The sequence below is a fragment of the Littorina saxatilis genome, linkage group LG15 (assembly GCF_037325665.1).
Source record: "Littorina saxatilis isolate snail1 linkage group LG15, US_GU_Lsax_2.0, whole genome shotgun sequence".
Taxonomy (NCBI): domain Eukaryota; kingdom Metazoa; phylum Mollusca; class Gastropoda; order Littorinimorpha; family Littorinidae; genus Littorina; species Littorina saxatilis.
Window position 1 is genome coordinate 43,357,529 of NC_090259.1, and position 14,745 is coordinate 43,372,273.

The window sequence follows — 14,745 nt, forward strand, 5'->3', positions numbered from 1 at the left end:
GGGGGATGGGTGCTGTTGATTTGTCTCCCTTTGTAGGGTGTGTTTAGAGAGAAAAATCTTGCTGCAGGCAAGTAAGTAGACTACAGTTTCTGGGTAGGGGCTGAGTGGTGCTTCATAAAATGTTGCTATTTGTTTCTTAAAGAGCTGTGTTCAGGAAGAGAAACATTGTGTGTGTGTGTGTGTGTGTGTGTGTGTGTGTGTGTGTGTGTGTGTTGATTAAGAATCAGAGGTCTCAGTGCAGACTGAGGAACAGACAAACAAATAGACAGACAGAGTTAAACCTATGGGGTGTACAAATGAAATACTTGCAATTGTGATTTGTGTTACAGTCTCCATTCCCAGGCGACGACGAAGAGGAGGTGTTCGACAGCATCGTTAACGAAGAAGTCCGTTACCCACGATACCTCTCCACAGAAGCCATCGCTATCATGAGACGGGTAAGGAAGATGAGAATGCCTTCGCTAGCCCTTTTCTCTTTATAGGGCTGATGATGTAAGGGTCAGTGCATAATTGTCTGTATAGTGTAAGAAATTAGCATCAGCTGAACTCGATCCTTCTTTGAAGTCAGGTATCTCAACTGATTTTGTAATGAAGATATTAGGGTGGTATGGTAACAGAGGCAGATTTTGCAATGAAAATATTAGGGTGGTATGGTAACAGAGGCAGATTGTGGGTTTTATGCTTCGACAATCATGATTAAATAACTTGTGTAAGATGCTGTTTTATTCTCTGTGACATAATACATTTTTTATTTAATACATAAAATAATTTAGGACTGGATGTTTTGTTTTTTTGGTTAATTTATCATTAGTTTAGATCACAGAGTTGCTTCCTTTGGTTTCACACCTATTGTAGAAAAGGAACAGAACAGAAATTGTTCTTATTTTAGTTATATTCTGCAGGTGATGTGTCAAATACAAACTTTCATGCATTTGCAGACCTGTTTACCCTTACGATTTTGGCGTAATTTATTACGATTTTCTGCAAAAAATACGCCATTCCGCTATCCGTGTCAAGACTACGATTTTTATAAATTAAAAAAATGTATAAAAAAAATTTTTTTTTTATTTTTTTTTTTTTTTTAACAATGAATTCACATGTTTGGCATTGTTTTTTCAATGGCAAAATGGGGTGAAAAAGCACAGGACTGACCAGAGATCATGTCTGATAAGACGCTGGAGAGCCTTATTCTAGTGGTGAAGTCTCGCCCTCACTCATTCGGCAAGCGCAAGTACAGTAGAGAAGCGCTTGATACACTGAAAAAGGCCTACTACGAGCAAAAGAAAAAGAATCAGCGATGCATGTGCTTTTGATGTGATCTTCGTTGAAATTATGATGACTACAAAAACTGACTGATGTGTTTTGTTTGTGAATGATGGATATATATGTGCATGATTGCGTTTCGCAGACACAGTTGTCATGTGCGTTGTAATTGGCGACGAATGCTGGATGATTACTATTTTTGTGCCAGGATTACTATTTTTGGGGCTGAGCATTACTCCAAAACACTTATGGGGGTAAACAGGTCTGCATTTGATCCTTTTCTTTCTTGCATTTTAAATCAGACTGTTACATTTCCATTTTTATTCATTCTCACCTTTTTCAAAAGGCCTCAACCTTCTTTAGTGTCACCTCAACCTTCTTTAGTGTGACCTTCAAATTCTTTTGAGTGACCTAGCTGTTTCTGACTAGGCTAATTATTGTAAATGACATTCGTTTTCTTCTGACCTTGACCTGACTGCTATGAGTAACTTGACCTGGGCTTTTCTGACCTTGACCTAGTTCTGACTGACCTTGTTTTATCTCCCACAATTCCGAGAGGAATGGGTCACGTGAGATAGAACGCGGGAATACGTCACTGAACGAATGGTTTCCGTCCTGTGAAGACGTGTTGGTGCACTGTCTCTCTTGCTTTGCTTTCATTTTCCTCTAACCTTTCTCTGTACAAGTTTTAGTTGTAGGTTAGTTGAAGTGTATTGACTATTTTGATTGTTTATCATTGTGTCAACTTGCAAGGTAAGGAAACAGTTTGGAGTTTTCGGTGTTTGTTGGTTTTTTGAACCGGGAACTTGTTGTTTCGCGTATGAATTTTATTCGTCGAAGCTAACACATGGAAATGTTAGGCGTCAGTCGGCGCGTTCATTGTTTTTGCAGGTGTGACCTACTATATTTGAGTCAGTTGGGATCGTTACTTGTTTTTGCACGTGTGACCTAAGGTCAGTCGGAATTGTGACTTGTTTTGGTAGGATGACATATTATTTTGGCTACGGAAATGAAGTACACGTTTGCTGACACAGTCAGTCACGATTTGCTGACATAGTCAGTCACGATTTGCTGAAGCAGCCTCTTTGTTTTTTCAGCAGCTGTCTCGATTACAGCAATTACTATCGCCTGAGGCGAACTATGGGCCACAGAAGGTCCGCTGTGCTAAGGCTGGGCACTAGTCCATTGAAGATTTGAAAATCTTTGCAGTGGATTTTAAATTGTTTTCATACTGTAACGGGTGCGCTTGCTCGTCCCCAGGAATCAATATAACTTTTTCGTGTGGTTTTTGTTCGGAATATGGCGGACTCGGGAGGTGGTGAATGTGCTGCTGGCGGGAAGAAAACCGGCAAGAAACCGGCGAAAGCACAACCTTCTGAAGTGATACCGTCAGAAAAGACGGGAGTTGATCAGTCTCTTTCAATAGAGAAGAGCTCGTCTGGCCCACGTGATTGTGAAGTTACTCTGAAAATGGACAAAATTTTGGAGACAATGACTGCCTTGTCTGGCAGACTATCTGATTTGGAGAAAGTTGGTAAGCTTAATGCGACGCCTGTTGCTTCAACATCGCGTGGAACCGAGTCGCATGGAACCGAAAGCAGTTCGGCGCAAGAGTCGCAAGCGGATGGAGAAGACGGTGCTTCGGTTAGATTTGCTCATGAGCAGTTCGAAAATGAGTTTGATTCGGCTGAAGACACGGATGTTGCTTCGGACAATGATTTTGACGCAGGCATAGTAGTGGATACAGTTGGCGAGGGGATTCATCCATCTCTGGCAGATCGTTTTGAAGAAGGACTTCTTCTTCCATCAGATCGGGCACGTGTGCGAGACACTCTTCAGAACTATCCGCGGCCCAAAAATGTCACGTCGCTTCGAACGCCGACTCTCAATCGTGAATTAGATGGCAAACTGTTAGACAAGTTTGCAAAGAAAAGAGACTCGAACCTGTCCTTTGTTCAGGAACAAGTAGGTTGTACGCTGAAAATTATCGCTCAGCTTATGTCCGACCTCAAAGAAAAACCAGCAAGTCGGAAGTTGAGTGAGCGTGACAGCTTTAGCAAACTGGCCGATGCGGCTCGACTTCTTATGGCTTCACACAAGGACCTGTCACAAGTGCGGCGCGAAGCACTCAGGCCGACACTTAGCCAAGACTGCAGGGCCTTATGCAATGCGCAGCTAAATTTCAAACTGACGTCTAACGAGTTTTTGTTTGGGGAGGATCTAGCGAAAAGGGTCGACGATGCAGTGAAGAACAGGAAATTATCATCCACACTGTCACAGCCCCTTTCAAAAAACGCCACCAGAGGTCGTCAGTTCTACCAAGGGCGACCTCGACAACAGTTTCAGCAGAGACAACAGTACCAGCAGAGAAGAGGTGTCTCCAACCGACAGACAGGACACAAATTCTCTCCCAAGTTCCACTCCCAACAGAGCGGGATTCCCTCCAAGAAAACAAAACGGGATTAGAATCTAATATTTGTGCGCCAGCGGTTTCTATTTTTAGGGAACAGGTCAGTTCAAAATTTGTGAATACTCCTCAGAACTTTCATAGTGGAAAAGTTGCTGATCATTTGAATAGTTGGAGACAGTTAACCTCTGATAGATGGATCCTTCAGCAAGTCGCAGGAATTGAAATTGAATTTATGATCACTGGTGAACACATTCCAGACAGGAAAGAAATTAGATTTTCTTCTTCCGAGGATGAGCTAGTGGCTAATGAGGTAGCGAAGTTAGTGGAGAAACAGATTGTTCAAGAGGTGGATCAACGGCCAGATCAACTTTTATCCAGTATTTTCTTGCGTCAGAAAAAAGATGGTAGTCAAAGGGTGATTTTAAACCTAAAAAATTTGAATCAGACAATTGAAAAGATTCACTTCAAGATGGATACATTAAAAAACGCAGTGTCATTAATGAAAAAAGATTGCTTTTTTGCCTCAGTTGATCTAAAAGATGCATATTTCTCCATACGCATCGCTCCCAAGTTCAGAAAATATTTCAGATTTCAGTTTCATGGCAAAACTTTTGAGTTCCTGGCTCTTCCACAGGGATATCGTGATTCTCCCCGCATTTTCACGAAACTACTAAAGCCTGTATTGGCCCACTTACGTTTATCTGGCCATACCCTTCTGATATACATTGATGATACCCTTTTGCAAGGAGACACTTTTGAAGAATGCCAGGCAGCAGTGTTAGATACATGTGCTTTGTTGGATCGTTTGGGCTTTACTGTGCATCCTGTAAAGTCAGTATTTACACCTACTCAATGCATTGAGTTTTTAGGGTTTCAGCTTGATTCTCAGAACATGTTAGTTTCTCTGACCCCCCGGACAGTTGATAAAATTCGTACTAAGTGCGCTGATTTGGCTGGAAGAAAGAAATGTACAATTAGGCAGTTGGCTGAAGTTATCGGATATTTAGTGGCTGCCCAACCGGGTGTTTGGGTTGCACCTCTCTTTTTTAAACGATTAGAGATCGCAAAAAATGAAGCCCTTGCTGTTAGGAAAGGTGACTTTGATGCAGAACTTGTGGTTTCAGAACAAGTTCGTTCAGACCTTCTCTGGTGGATTGATAATGTAAAGCAATATCCTTCCCCTGTTAGCAGAGGCATACCTACTGTAATAGTAAAATCAGATGCTTCGAAAATAGGGTGGGGGGCGGAGTGTCAGGGTAGCACCACAGGTGGAATGTGGACCAAGGAAGAAGCTTTTGAACATATTAACTGTTTGGAACTTAAAGCAGCTTATTTTGCCTTGAAATCCCTTTGCAGGGGATTATGTCACTCTTACATTCAGTTACTTACAGACAATAGCACCACTGTTGCTTGTATTAATAACATGGGCAGCACAAAAGTTTTGTGCAACGACATTGCCAGAGACATTTGGTTGTGGTGCTTATCACATAGTAATTGTGTAACAGCAACACACTTACCGGGTTGCCTAAATATAGAGGCAGATGCAGAATCCCGTGTAGATAGACACAACATCGAATGGCATTTGGACACACAAGTGTTTGCTGAAGTCATCAATCGGTTTGGTCTCTGTGATGTAGACTTATTTGCTTCTTGTGTTAACGCACAGTTAAGAAAGTATGTTTCATGGAAACCTGACCCAGATGCATTTGCCATTGATGCATTTTCCTTAGACTGGTCATTGTTCAAGGCGTTCTGTTTTCCGCCTTTCAGTCTCATTCCAAGAGTGCTCCAAAGGATAGAAGTCTTAGAGGCGGAGTGTGTGCTGGTGGTGCCATTATGGACAACGCAAGTGTGGTTCACGAAACTGTTGCGTCTACTAGTAGAACTGCCGGTCATGTTGCCCCGAAAAGAAAACTTACTCAGTCATCCACTGACAGGGGAGCACCATCCACTACTGAAGAAGATGAAACTAGTAGCATGTTCCTTGTCCGGACAGCCCTCCAGAAACAAGGAATTCAGGATGAAGCAACAGAAATTATCATGTCAGCCTGGAGAGAGGGTACAAAGCGTAACTACGAGTCATATTTCAAACGCTGGCTTCAGCATTGCCTTGAACGGGATAGAGATCCCTTTTGTGCCTCTCCACATGAGTTGATAAGGTTTTTAACGAAACTGTTCCAAGAAGGCAAAGGATACAGCAGTTTGAACATGGCACGAAGCGCTGTTTCCGCATTGTCCCTTCAGGATAATTGTTCAGTGGGTTGTCATCCACTGGTGAAGAAGTTTTTGAAAGGAGCTTTCAACAGACGGCCTGCTTTGCCCCGTACTTGTGTGACCTGGGACGCTAATCTAGTGCTAAATTTTTTAAAAGAATGGTCACCGGCAAAATTTTTATCGCTGGCGCAATTGACGCTTAAAACTGTGCTGTTGTGCTTGTTGGTCTCTAGTCAAAGGGGACAGGCGATTTGGTTGATGGACTTGCGTAACATGAGTTGGACAAAGGAAGATGTACGATGTAGGTTTGGGGATTTGCTCAAAACTTCTGGCCCAAACAAACATCAGAATGAAGTGGTATTTTGTGCTTTTCCGTCTGATTTGGCAATTTGTGTTGTACATTATTTGAAACAATATGTCAAAAGAACTCGTGCATTTAGAGGAACGGAAACGAGACTCTTTATCAGTTGGACAGCCCCTCACAAAGCGGTGTCGAGAGATACTATCCGTCGATGGACAAAGATTGGATTACAAAAAGCGGGTATTGACATGACAATATTTACGCCGCATTCAACTCGTTCCGCTGCATCTAGTAAAGCTGCAAGTAAAATTCCTCTGGCAACCATTCTGAAGACTGTTGGTTGGCGTCGGGCTAACACCTTCACAACTTTTTACAAGAAACCAGTGGACAGTGGGAGGAGTTTTGGACAGGCTGTTCTGTCATGAAGAATTGGGGTAGGTTTATATGTACAGTATTTCAATTCATCGACAGTGCTAGGGTGTAAATGTTGCAGACTTTAAAGTCTCACGTGACCCATTCCTCTCGGAATTGTGGGAGATAAAATTACATAATTATGACGAGCTTACCTGAGTAAGTGAAGTCTAATTGTGGTTTTATCGACCACAATGTAGAGAGGAAAGGGATTACGTGCCTCGCCCTAAGTTGTCTTCAGAGTTATACTGATAACCGTTTTCCCTCCCTATCCCTTTCCTCTCTCTTTCTCTTTTTTCTGCACCATTTACACGTCGTTAAACAGTGACGTATTCCCGCGTTCTATCTCACGTAATCCCTTTCCTCTCTACATTGTGGTCGATAAAACCACAATTAGACTTCACTTACTCAGGTAAGCTCGTCATAATTATGTAATTAGATATCTTCTTGCTGGTGTAAGCATTCTTGCTCCTTTTGACCTTGGCCTACTTTTCCTTGAGGCGAAAAAATCATTTCATGACCACCATGTGACGTTTATTTTATCAGCTTTTGAGACGCAACCCCGATCGTCGACTGGGCGCCAGCGAACGAGATGCAGAAGACGTAAAGAAGCAGGCGTTTTTCCGGGTAATTGTTTGTTAAATACACTCTACCTCTCATTGTACACTGCTCTTAATGTCTAACCCCTGTTGTCTGTTTGGTTCTGAAGCTTATGCGTCGAAACCCTCAGAAGCGTCTAGGGGCCAGCGAACGGGATGCGGAAGACGTCAAGCGGCAGTCGTTCTTCCGGGTAAAAGGCTGACCTGAATGAGTTTCACTGCATTGCTGACTTGTATTGCCCTATTTACCTCAGTGTTTTTTTCTTGAGCGTTTGGTTCGTGCTTGCTGCCGTGTGGTTTTTGTCTGCTAGTTTGTGGCGTTATTTGTTTGAACATTTGAACATTTATTTATTTATCCACATGACACCCTGCAGTACAGTGGAACCCCCCTTTTAAGACCTCCAAAAATCTGAGACAACAAGGTCTTAAAATGGGGGTAATTTTACAGAGCTTATGAACAGAAAGTCTGAGAGAACAAGATCTTAAAAAGGAGGGAGTCTTAAAATGGGGGGTAATTTTACAGAGCTTATGAACAGAAAGTCTGAAAAAACCAGATCTTAAAAAGGAGGGAGTCTTAAAATGGGGGTAATTTTACAGAGCTTATGAACAGAAAGTCTGAGAGAACAAGATCTTAAAAAGGAGGGAGTCTTAAAATGGGGGGTAATTTTACAGAGCTTATGAACAGAAAGTCTGAAAAAACCAGATCTTAAAAAGGAGGGAGTCTTAAAATGGGGATAATTGTACAGAGGTTATGAACAGAAAGTCTGAAAAAACAAGGTCCTGAAAAGGAGGGAGTCTTAAAATGGGGGTCATTTTACAGAGGTTATGAACAAAAAGTCTGAAAGAACAAGGTCTTAAAAAGGAGGGAGTCTTAAATTGGGGGTAATTGTACAGAGGTTATGAACAAAAAGTCTGAAAGAACAAGGTCTTAAAAAGGAGGGAGTCTTAAATTGGGGGTAATTGTACAGAGGTTATGAACAGAAAGTCTGATAAAACAAGGTCTTAAAAAGGAGGGAGTCTTAAATTGGGGGTAATTGTACAGAGGTTATGAACAGAAAGTCTGATAAAACAAGGTCTTAAAAACGAGGGAGTCTTAAATTGGGGGTAATTGTACAGAGGTTATGAACAGAAAGTCTGATAAAACAAGGTCTTAAAAAGGAGGGAGTCTTAAATTGGGGGTAATTGTACAGAGGTTATGAACAGAAAGTCTGATAAAACAAGGTCTTAAAAACGAGGGAGTCTTAAATTGGGGGTAATTGTACAGAGGTTATGAACAGAAAGTCTGATGAAACAAGGTCTTAAAAAGGAGGGAGTCTTAAATTGGGGGTAATTGTACAGAGGTTATGAACAGAAAGTCTGATAAAACAAGGTCTTAAAAAGGAGGGAGTCTTAAATTAGGGGTAATTGTACAGAGGTTATGAACAGAAAGTCTGATAAAACAAGGTCTTAAAAAGGAGGGAGTCTTAAATTGGGGGTAATTGTACAGAGGTTATGAACAGAAAGTCTGATAAAACAAGGTCTTAAAAAGGAGGGAGTCTTAAATTGGGGGTAATTGTACAGAGGTTATGAACAGAAAGTCTGATAAAACAAGGTCTTAAAAACGAGGGAGTCTTAAATTGGGGGTAATTGTACAGAGGTTATGAACAGAAAGTCTGATAAAACAAGGTCTTAAAAAGGAGGGAGTCTTAAATTGGGGGTAATTGTACAGAGGTTATGAACAGAAAGTCTGATAAAACAAGGTCTTAAAAACGAGGGAGTCTTAAATTGGGGGTAATTGTACAGAGGTTATGAACAGAAAGTCTGATAAAACAAGGTCTTAAAAAGGAGGGAGTCTTAAATTGGGGGTAATTGTACAGAGGTTATGAACAGAAAGTCTGATAAAACAAGGTCTTAAAAATGAGGGAGTCTTAAATTGGGGGTAATTGTACAGAGGTTATGAACAGAAAGTCTGATAAAACAAGGTCTTAAAAAGGAGGGAGTCTTAAATTGGGGGTAATTGTACAGAGGTTATGAACAGAAAGTCTGATAAAACAAGGTCTTAAAAAGGAGGGAGTCTGAAATTGGGGGTAATTGTACAGAGGTTATGAACAGAAAGTCTGATAAAACAAGGTCTTAAAAAGGAGGGAGTCTTAAATTGGGGGTAATTGTACAGAGGTTATGAACAGAAAGTCTGATAAAACAAGGTCTTAAAAAGGAGGGAGTCTTAAATTGGGGGTAATTGTACAGAGGTTATGAACAGAAAGTCTGATAAAACAAGGTCTTAAAAAGGAGGGAGTCTTAAATTGGGGGTAATTGTACAGAGGTTATGAACAGAAAGTCTGATAAAACAAGGTCTTAAAAAGGAGGGAGTCTTAAATTGGGGGTAATTGTACAGAGGTTATGAACAGAAAGTCTGATAAAACAAGGTCTTAAAAAGGAGGGAGTCTTAAATTGGGGGTAATTGTACAGAGGTTATGAACAGAAAGTCTGATAAAACAAGGTCTTAAAAAGGAGGGAGTCTTAAATTGGGGGTAATTGTACAGAGGTTATGAACAGAAAGTCTGATAAAACAAGGTCTTAAAAAGGGGGGAGTCTTAAATTGGGGGTAATTGTACAGAGGTTATGAACAGAAAGTCTGATAAAACAAGGTCTTAAAAAGGAGGGAGTCTTAAATTGGGGGTAATTGTACAGAGGTTATGAACAGAAAGTCTGATAAAACAAGGTCTTAAAAACGAGGGAGTCTTAAATTGGGGGTAATTGTACAGAGGTTATGAACAGAAAGTCTGATAAAACAAGGTCTTAAAAAGGAGGGAGTCTTAAATTGGGGGTAATTGTACAGAGGTTATGAACAGAAAGTCTGATAAAACAAGGTCTTAAAAACGAGGGAGTCTTAAATTGGGGGTAATTGTACAGAGGTTATGAACAGAAAGTCTGATAAAACAAGGTCTTAAAAAGGAGGGAGTCTTAAATTGGGGGTAATTGTACAGAGGTTATGAACAGAAAGTCTGATAAAACAAGGTCTTAAAAATGAGGGAGTCTTAAATTGGGGGTAATTGTACAGAGGTTATGAACAGAAAGTCTGATAAAACAAGGTCTTAAAAAGGAGGGAGTCTTAAATTGGGGGTAATTGTACAGAGGTTATGAACAGAAAGTCTGATAAAACAAGGTCTTAAAAAGGAGGGAGTCTGAAATTGGGGGTAATTGTACAGAGGTTATGAACAGAAAGTCTGATAAAACAAGGTCTTAAAAAGGAGGGAGTCTTAAATTGGGGGTAATTGTACAGAGGTTATGAACAGAAAGTCTGATAAAACAAGGTCTTAAAAAGGAGGGAGTCTTAAATTGGGGGTAATTGTACAGAGGTTATGAACAGAAAGTCTGATAAAACAAGGTCTTAAAAAGGAGGGAGTCTTAAATTGGGGGTAATTGTACAGAGGTTATGAACAGAAAGTCTGATAAAACAAGGTCTTAAAAAGGAGGGAGTCTTAAATTGGGGGTAATTGTACAGAGGTTATGAACAGAAAGTCTGATAAAACAAGGTCTTAAAAAGGAGGGAGTCTTAAATTGGGGGTAATTGTACAGAGGTTATGAACAGAAAGTCTGATAAAACAAGGTCTTAAAAAGGAGGGAGTCTTAAATTGGGGGTAATTGTACAGAGGTTATGAACAGAAAGTCTGATAAAACAAGGTCTTAAAAAGGGGGGAGTCTTAAATTGGGGGTAATTGTACAGAGGTTATGAACAGAAAGTCTGATAAAACAAGGTCTTAAAAAGGGGGGAGTCTTAAATTGGGGGTAATTGTACAGAGGTTATGAACAGAAAGTCTGATAAAACAAGGTCTTAAAAAGGAGGGAGTCTTAAATTGGGGGTAATTGTACAGAGGTTATGAACAGAAAGTCTGATAAAACAAGGTCTTAAAAAGGAGGGAGTCTTAAATTGGGGGTAATTGTACAGAGGTTATGAACAGAAAGTCTGATAAAACAAGGTCTTAAAAAGGAGGGAGTCTTAAATTGGGGGTAATTGTACAGAGGTTATGAACAGAAAGTCTGATAAAACAAGGTCTTAAAAAGGGGGGAGTCTTAAATTGGGGGTAATTGTACAGAGGTTATGAACAGAAAGTCTGATAAAACAAGGTCTTAAAAAGGAGGGAGTCTTAAATTGGGGGTAATTGTACAGAGGTTATGAACAGAAAGTCTGATAAAACAAGGTCTTAAAAACGAGGGAGTCTTAAATTGGGGGTAATTGTACAGAGGTTATGAACAGAAAGTCTGATAAAACAAGGTCTTAAAAAGGAGGGAGTCTTAAATTGGGGGTAATTGTACAGAGGTTATGAACAGAAAGTCTGATAAAACAAGGTCTTAAAAACGAGGGAGTCTTAAATTGGGGGTAATTGTACAGAGGTTATGAACAGAAAGTCTGATAAAACAAGGTCTTAAAAAGGAGGGAGTCTTAAATTGGGGGTAATTGTACAGAGGTTATGAACAGAAAGTCTGATAAAACAAGGTCTTAAAAATGAGGGAGTCTTAAATTGGGGGTAATTGTACAGAGGTTATGAACAGAAAGTCTGATAAAACAAGGTCTTAAAAAGGAGGGAGTCTTAAATTGGGGGTAATTGTACAGAGGTTATGAACAGAAAGTCTGATAAAACAAGGTCTTAAAAAGGAGGGAGTCTGAAATTGGGGGTAATTGTACAGAGGTTATGAACAGAAAGTCTGATAAAACAAGGTCTTAAAAAGGAGGGAGTCTTAAATTGGGGGTAATTGTACAGAGGTTATGAACAGAAAGTCTGATAAAACAAGGTCTTAAAAAGGAGGGAGTCTTAAATTGGGGGTAATTGTACAGAGGTTATGAACAGAAAGTCTGATAAAACAAGGTCTTAAAAAGGAGGGAGTCTTAAATTGGGGGTAATTGTACAGAGGTTATGAACAGAAAGTCTGATAAAACAAGGTCTTAAAAAGGAGGGAGTCTTAAATTGGGGGTAATTGTACAGAGGTTATGAACAGAAAGTCTGATAAAACAAGGTCTTAAAAAGGAGGGAGTCTTAAATTGGGGGTAATTGTACAGAGGTTATGAACAGAAAGTCTGATAAAACAAGGTCTTAAAAAGGAGGGAGTCTTAAATTGGGGGTAATTGTACAGAGGTTATGAACAGAAAGTCTGATAAAACAAGGTCTTAAAAAGGGGGGAGTCTTAAATTGGGGGTAATTGTACAGAGGTTATGAACAGAAAGTCTGATAAAACAAGGTCTTAAAAAGGGGGGAGTCTTAAATTGGGGGTAATTGTACAGAGGTTATGAACAGAAAGTCTGATAAAACAAGGTCTTAAAAAGGAGGGGGTCTTAAAAGGGGGTTCCACTGTACTACCTTCACTCACAAGTTTTATAAAATATTAAGTTTTGGATCGTGTATTTTTTCTGTGCCGATTTTCTAAAGCTAGTGTTGGTACCTGTGTGATGTTTTGCCTGTTTGAAAGGCTGAGTGAGGGGTTTCTGAATATAGCAAGTGTTGGTTGGAAATAAGTTGTGCTCTCAAAGACTAATACATTGAAAGAGAGGTGCGCTGAAAGCTCTGGGTGGGTGTGAAATTGTGGCTGGGATATTTATTTCTGGCCTTGAGACGATGTCTGGCGTTATAACGGAAGAATAAGAATAGCACTGAGTATGAAATTTCCCTTTACCAGTTAGTTCGTGGGGATAGAAAAATTGGAGAGGTAGATGAGGGGATAGAGATTGGGAGGGGGGGGGGGGGGGGGGGGGTCTATGCTTTCCAAAACAAATTGGGGTTCTTTTTTGTTTAGGGAAGTGTAGGTGGTCAGATATCTGCATGTTGAGACAACATCCTTGTAAAGGATTTTTTTAATTTTAATTTTAATTTTTAACCTGTGTGTTTTTGACTTGATGCAACAAACCATGATAGATACGTTGTTGTAATTCCCTTTACTCGTGTGGACTTTTTTCATTCTCAAAGTATAAAGTGTAGGTATTTTGGCTTGTCAATTTTGAGAGTATAGTGATCCAAAGCCTTGATTCTTGCTAAGGATTGTTTTTAATCACTGAAGCACGGCACATTTAGCATGATCCCAAGTGCACACACTTTCACACGCAAGGTCACGCGTATACACATTTATAGCCCTCTCTTATATCTCACATTTCATACCTCCATACTTTAGAGATAGGTGTGCGTTTCAATATTTACCTGAAATAAAGATCATGGTTCAGGCATGGGAATTGTCCACGGATTTCCGTGAAAAGGAATTACATTTCAGCAAAAAGAAAAAATTGTCTGCGGCAAAAAAAAGGGTAAATCAAATGATATGTATACTATTGTCTCTCTAGCCATTATTTGCTTTCACAAGAACTATCAAAATATTGGTTTAAAATGCTAAAATTCGTTTTCCTTCCGGGGGGCTTTGCCCTCCTGGTCCCCCCAACGGGGCTCTGCCCCTGTACCCTGCCGGGGCCTAGGCGGCCCCTGGACCTTGGCCTATTTTCAGATTTTTTTCTATTTTGGATTTCCCATGCCTGATGGTTAGGTCCAGCGTATGAATGATATAGCATTTTCTGCCTTGGGTTCGATGCATTTATCTCGTATTTACTGTAGAGTGTGGGTTGTCTTTTTTGTAGTTTTAAGAAGCTTGTCTCTCGTTTTATACAGCTCTTCTTTCAGGCAGTGATATTTTTAATTGCTCAGAATTAACGGTTTTGGTATGAAGCTGCTTTTGAGTGGTGGGAAAAACAGTATTCTTAGACGCTGTATTTTTTACTTCATAGTCGGCGGAATGATGAAATCTTTGCCTTCAGATTTTTCAGGAAAGTATTGATTTTCAGTTTTATGTAATCCTTGTGGCTTGAATTCTTTACCTTGGACAATAGAACTGTCCTTTAGACAAGTAGTTTTTTTTAGGTTTTTTTCTGATTCAGCTAGTGTACCCTTTTTTTGTTAAACAAAAGTAGGATTTGTATACCTTGGAGTATTTAGGTTTGGTAGTGGGAAGAGAAATGTTTTTAGCGTATTTTCCACTCTTAATCTAGTGCAGTAACCTTCTTCACAACAGGCACTGCCCTCTTAGCTCCAGTTTCCCATCTACAGACATCTTGCCATGCAGAGCAACAGGCACTGCCCTCTTAGCTCCAGTTTCCCATCTACAGACATCTTGCCATGCAGAGCAACAGGCACTGCCCTCTTAGCTCCAGTTTCCCATCTACAGACATCTTGCCATGCAGAGCAACAGGCACTGCCCTCTTAGCTCCAGTTTCCCATCTACAGACATCTTGCCATGCAGAGCAACAGGCACTGCCCTCTTAGCTCCAGTTTCCCATCTACAGACATCTTGCCATGCAGAGCAACAGGCACTGCCCTCTTAGCTCCAGTTTCCCATCTACAGACATCTTGCCATGCAGAGCAACAGGCACTGCCCTCTTAGCTCCAGTTTCCCATCTACAGACATCTTGCCATGCAGAGCAACAGGCACTGCCCTCTTAGCTCCAGTTTCCCATCTACAGACATCTTGCCATGCAGAGCAACAGGAAGACAGCATACTGGCTTTATAACCAGTTCATCGGTATAGGCGTGGGT

General features: G+C 40.5%; 1 protein-coding gene across 2 annotated transcripts in view; it reads left to right on the forward strand.

Annotated features, from left to right (window-relative positions):
• LOC138949393 (serine/threonine-protein kinase N2-like) overlaps positions 1 to 14,745 on the forward strand; it is a 104,366-nt gene that overhangs the window by 85,818 nt on the left and 3,803 nt on the right. For both annotated transcript variants that reach the window (XM_070321206.1, XM_070321205.1), the window contains 2 exons: positions 330 to 437; positions 7,146 to 7,226. In XM_070321206.1, the coding sequence (XP_070177307.1) occupies positions 330 to 437; positions 7,146 to 7,226 (189 nt within the window). The remainder of the gene's footprint in view (positions 1 to 329; positions 438 to 7,145; positions 7,227 to 14,745) is intronic.